Source organism: Arachis hypogaea, chromosome 9 (genome assembly GCF_003086295.3).
Source record: "Arachis hypogaea cultivar Tifrunner chromosome 9, arahy.Tifrunner.gnm2.J5K5, whole genome shotgun sequence".
Classification (NCBI taxonomy): Eukaryota; Viridiplantae; Streptophyta; class Magnoliopsida; order Fabales; family Fabaceae; genus Arachis; species Arachis hypogaea.
This window is the reverse complement of record NC_092044.1, coordinates 20667887-20674009: the sequence shown is the minus strand read 5'-3', so window position 1 is coordinate 20674009 and position 6123 is coordinate 20667887. Positions and strand designations below refer to the sequence as shown.

General features: G+C 30.3%; 1 protein-coding gene across 2 annotated transcripts; it reads right to left on the bottom strand.

Annotated features, from left to right (window-relative positions):
* Positions 1-957: 957 nt before the first annotated feature.
* LOC112710656 (uncharacterized) lies at positions 958-1860 on the bottom strand. Of its 2 annotated transcripts, none has more exons than XM_072202721.1 (2): positions 1718-1860; positions 958-1613 (listed from the first exon to the last, which is right to left on the bottom strand). In XM_072202721.1, the coding sequence occupies exon 2, from the start codon at positions 1590-1592 to the stop codon at positions 1269-1271; it is 324 nt and encodes a 107-aa protein (XP_072058822.1). In that variant the 5' UTR covers positions 1593-1613; positions 1718-1860; the 3' UTR covers positions 958-1268. The 2 variants fall into 2 exon arrangements, with proteins under 2 accessions (XP_072058822.1, XP_025618762.1); XM_025762977.3 differs by having other exon boundaries at positions 958-1610; positions 1718-1859.
* Between the last annotated feature and the right edge of the window lie 4263 nt (positions 1861-6123).

Below are 6123 nucleotides of genomic sequence, written 5' to 3'. Positions count from 1 at the left end.
TTTAGAGTTAATATTTATAATTTAAAATTTAAGATAAATAAAATAATTTAAAAAAATTGTAATATTAACATGTAAAAAATGTAGGAGCCACTCAAATAAAAATATTTAAAACGTCTTTTTTTAAATATATTTTTTAATAATTAAAATTTAATACATATAATTATTAAACTATGTTATTTTTGTTAACATTAGATCAGACAAATTAATTTGACTAAAAACTCAATAAACTACATCTTAAACCAATCTAAATTAATATTTTTTTTATAAAAAATGACTACAATATTCTTATTATAAAAAATAACTAAAATATTATTATTATTACATAAAATTTTTATAATATGATTATTGTAATTATTTTTTATAAAAAAGAATATTAATTTAAACCGATTCAATATTTAATTTATCGATTTTTTATTAAATTAATTTATCTAATTTAATTTTAACAAAAATAATACGATTTAATTAATTATATGTATTAAATTTTAATTACTAAAAAATATCTTAAAAAATATATTTTAAACATAATTTCAAAATATATTAATTACCTAATATTACTTGTAAACAAATTATCCCATCTGAATTCTCAAGTGCAAAATGACCGCAGAGATTCTCCAATCCATTCAAACCTGGAACCTCGAAATACTTCACATCCCAAATTAAGAGGGTTTTCAAGCTGTCATCACATTCCCCATCCCCATTCTCTCTTTTTAATCACAAATTTAACGACGTCGCGTTTACACTGCTTCTTCGTAACTCGTACACCTAACAAATTTAGTTACTATAGTGTAGTTACCATCCTACACACCTTGGGATTATTCTAAGTTTGTTTCTAATCTCTCATATTGCGCATGAAATCCTGCTTCCCAATTTGACCCCTTTTTGTTTGCTTTCCATGTTCCTGCCTTGCCAATCTCGTTTCTCAATAACATTTGAAAAGAAATTAAACTAATCTGGAAATATTAAACTAAGTAATTTAATATTAGTAGTAGTCTTGTATTTGTATACATTTTCCTAAGCTACATGGCAACAACATCGACGACCAATTTAGTTCTACACAATTACACACATCAATTTCTATTGCTAACGCCAACAGGGAAAAAGACAAGAACAGGGAGCAGTTATTAAACATTATAACGTATGAGGTTACGTCTCTACTAATAAATAAATTAAAAAAAAAGGGTGAATAATTGAGAAACAGGTAGTGTTTCAATCTTTGTTATGATGGTGGCTAAATCCACTTAACCATATGATAAGTTCCATGTAGACGTTTACCAGAGACACGAGGAAGTTTGAGTTGCGTTGAAGAGGCGGGAAAAGCGTCTCCGGCGATAATAGAAAGCGCGTTTGAGCCTAGAGAAAATGAGCAGCCTCAACCTCCGAGCAGACCTTAACCGTAGCCAAACGACTTTCTTGACTCTGAACAAAGAGCCTTTGATTCTATCCACTAGACTCTTCTTTCGGCAGAACTGGTAGCTTCTCAGGAACACCTGTCTCTTCTCAATCATGGTGTAGCTCTGCTCAGGGTAGTAGTAGTTGTATCCAATGGATGACTCACTTCTGAACAGTGGATTCTTCACACTCACACCCTCCATGATTATTATTCGATCTCGCTACTATGAACAAACAAAAGATACATATATATATATATATTAGAAAAGAGAGAACGTGGTGTGTGGTGTGTGTAGTGTGCAAGTGCAACAGTAGAAATTCAACGCACCTGGTTTTGTGTTGATTTGTTTGTTATGCGTTCCGATTTAGCTTACCACTGTTGAAGGTAAAGTCTAATTAGACAACTCATTCTTTGGTGTGCTCCTTTTTTTTTTTTCTTTACCTTCTTCCCTCAATGACTTGGGGTGGCTGTTGCCTGTTGCCACTTGCCACTTGCATTATTATTTTAAGCACTTTAACACGTGGACAGCCTGATAAGCCGTTGTTCTTTTAGACGGACGGTCACGTGCCTTTTGTGTTCCTCTTATATTTGACCACAATTCCCCTTTAACCATCGCCCCACCCCCCCCTGGGGGCCCCTTCTCTCTCTTAATTTAATTCCTTTCTTTTACTCAATTATGGATAAAAAAAAAGAAAAAGACACAGACCAACTAATAGTGCAACTCACTGCATTTAACTATAAAAAAAATTCTAATTTCAAATAGCACCTAAAAAATTACCTTAATTTCAATCTCTTTCCCATTCACAATTAAAAAAAAAAAGCATGAGAAAATAATAATATGAATGAAGTGAACAATGGTTTAAAATTAAAAGGTGAATTATCATTAAAATTTAAATTTTTTAATCAATTATCTAATTTTTAAATTTTTTAATTTAAAAAATTAGGATTGACAGTTAAACTCATTTCCACTTCAAACAGTTACTTCTAATATCATCATTTTTTTCTAGTCTCTAGTATTCCCTCTCACTGCGACAACCTCACTTGAGCTGTTGAATTAATGCCCCCGTTCCAAAGTTTCGATGCCATCATTTTCTCATTGCGATCTGCTTCACACATCTCTGCCATCTCAAATTGTCCCCCTTATTCTCCATATCCCGGCAATCGCTGATCTCTCTTTCCGGTGCGTCTTCTTTGGCGCCGTTTGTAACTCCCGACAGATTATACACATGCCGTCCCGCGCTCCAACCAACGTTGCTGCGGTCTCTTGCAGCACCACCGCGACGTCAAATAAGTGCCACTCTTCATCCCTAACCGCACGACATTCTTCGGCAACCGCATACTGTGACTTCTCGTCGTCAGTCGTGCCATTGCCTACGGAGTAGATTTGTAACCTCGTCTAACCGAAGTTGTCGTTGTGCGATAAAATAAAATAAAAAATAAGCATAAAAAAATGGATAATACTCTATCTTTAGCATCTTAACAGTGAGAGAAGGCCGAGATGGCAACAAATTTGTTGGTCCATGACTTTAGTTGCTATATATCCACATATCCATAATCAATGAAGATACAAAATTTTTAGCTCTCTTTTCTCTCTTCTTTAACATATCTGATTTAATTCTTCTCTCTTTTACAATCTAGTCGCCATCGATTCTCTCCACGTCGCAAATGTCTTGGATGTTCGATTCTCTAGGTATGTAGATGGTTATTTTAATTCTTAATTAGATGGTTATTTTGTTCGATTCAGTTTAAGTATATACAATTAACAAATGCTAGATGGGCATTTCACTTGGTAGCCAGATGATTATTTTAATAACTACGTGGATGGTTGTTTAATGGCGATCCAGCGACAATGATGGGGAGGGGGCTATAGGGGTGGACGATGATGGCCAGTGATGGAGCTTCTAATGCCAGAGAGATGGGATGATTGATGAGTGTCAGGGTAGCAGATGATTTGGAGGAAAGAGGATGTTTGGGTGAATTCCTTTGGTAAATTAGAATTAGGATAGCTAATTTTTGAAATAACTATTTGAATTTGTTGGCTTAGGTAATATGAGGAATTTTCTTACTTTTTTTCCTCGTATTGGGCCAAATTCGGAGCCCATTGTTCACATTGTTTAAATTTCTTATTGTCTCCCTAGCAGAATCGAAAAATCCCACACATCCTTATCACTTTTACTCTCTCCATAGCCGCAACTATGAGGACACCCCAATCGCGGCATTGTACGTGCCGCCAGCCGACCTTCCCCTACAACACTTCAACTCAGCTGCAACACACACCTGTTTGGAAGCAGAAGAAGGACGTGGACAGGTCACCATGACGCTGCTGCAAATCAGGGACTAAGGCTAACCATCGTGCAACCCGACGTAACCGTCCTCCGCACTACTTACTGCCGCAAATCATCTACCATGAAGCCACCCACCGTCGCAGATCATCCACTGCGAAGGTGCGACACTGCACTCAGTCGAAAGCGGAAGAAGGTTGCGCATCACCCCTACCGAGGAGACCGCCACACATCTGCTACTATTGCCCCACCCAAGGTCTCGCAGTGAAACGATGAGAAAGAAAAGAAACTCTTCTTCTTGGTTTTAGAGGATTTTTTTTTACTAGTTTCGGATGTTTTTTTCTTATGTTTTGAACAATTTTTTTAGGTTTTGAATAACTTTTTTAATAGTTTTAGATATTTATTGTTTAGTTTTTGAATGTTCTTTTCTCAATTTATTTTCTATTTTGTTTTGTTATGTTTTGAAATTTTTAAAATGATTTTGAATATCTCGCTTTTTTTAGGTTTTGAATTTTTTTGTTACGTTTCAGATGCTTCTTTTTATTAAAAATTTTTAGAATAAATTTTGGGAATCATTTTACAATTATTTTAGATGTTTGTTATTAATTTATTATTTAGTTTTACATTTTTTAGATATTGAATTTTTTTTCATTTAGGTTTTGCATATTTAAATGATAATTTGAATTGATGTTTTCTCTAAAAAATTTTGAAAAGATTTTGGATATCTCATATTTATGAGGTTTTGGATGTTTCATTTTATTACACTTCGGATGTTTCTTTTTATTAGAAATTTTTAAAATAATTTTAGAATTTTAAAAATAAATTTTAGAAATTTTAAAATAAATTTGATATTTTTTAAATAATTTTTGAAATTTTTAAAATAATTTTAGATGTTTATTATTATTTGGCTTTAGATATTTTTTTAGATTTTAGATTTTTTATTAGATTTTTTTTATGTTTCTTATGATAACTTGATTTGATGTTCCCTTTTAAAAAAATTAAAAAAATTACTAATTGGTTACCCTCCTTGTTAGTTACCTAGTGGAATTTAAAAAAAAATCATCATGCTATATGTAAATTTAAAATTAGTCACCAATTAATTAGTTGTATTTGAATATATTTAAAATATCAAACATCATATATTTATATTAATAGTCAAACTTTATAAATATTATAAACAAATTTTATAAATAGTATAATTAATCTAAATTCACGTTTATAAGTAAATTATAAATAAAAATATACAAACATATGATGCTAAAAACAATATATGTTCATAAAAAATTGATTATATTACAATGAAATGTTTGATTATTTTATTACAAAAAAATTAATTATTCTATTATAAAAAGTTTTATTATTTACGGATTAATTATTATCGAAAAATAGAATGTAAACGTATATAAACTAGGAGTGTTTATGGATCGGATCGTATCTACAGATTTGTGGTAAATATCTGCATTCGATCCGAAAATTGTGGATACGATCCGATCCGTACATTGATCGGATTGGATAGGATCTCATCCGTACCCTTTAAGGATCAGATCCCAGATATCTGCTCTACATTCGCGTATTCGATCTGCAGATCTGCACAATAATAATTATATATATATATATATATATATATATATATATATATATATATATATTTGGTATTATATTTACTTGTTTGTTATTTATATGTTTTAGTTAGTAATTATTATTCATATATTGCATTATTTTATTTTTGTTATTTAGGAAAAGTTTGATTAAAAATATTTTATGAATAAATAAATTTAAAAGTGTGAAAAAAATATTTTTATTAAATTTTTTACCTAAAAATATGATTAAAAAGAGAACATTCAATTATGCATATATATTTGATATCCAATCTGACACTAAAAAATGCGGATATCATATCCGATCCGATCTGATGGAAATTGTGCGGATCGGATCGAATTTTTGACCATATCCAATCCGATCCGCGTACACCCCTAAAATAAACGCGCACAAATATATAACAGTTAATCTGATATATAAATATATATATATATATATTTTTTTGTATAATAATTTTTTTTATTTGTGCACCTATTTATATATATATATATATATATATATATATATATATATATAAAATTAAAATTAAGGTCATATTTTTTTACAACGTATTTTCTTTTTTACTTTTAAATTTTAAAATATTGTCAAACTAATTAAACACGAATAACTATAATTTAATAGTTAAGGTCATTTTTAAAATTCTTTTCAAATACGTGTATATATATATATATATATATATATATATATATATATATATATTTCATTCACAAATTGACTATACCGAACCATTTCATTTGCAATAATCCAACCCAATTATGGTCCAAAAAGTCATTCGCGTTATGGATAGGTATAGATTGTATAACTCAGTCTAATTTCCACTTATCTATTCTCTTATTTTTAGATTCCAAAAGT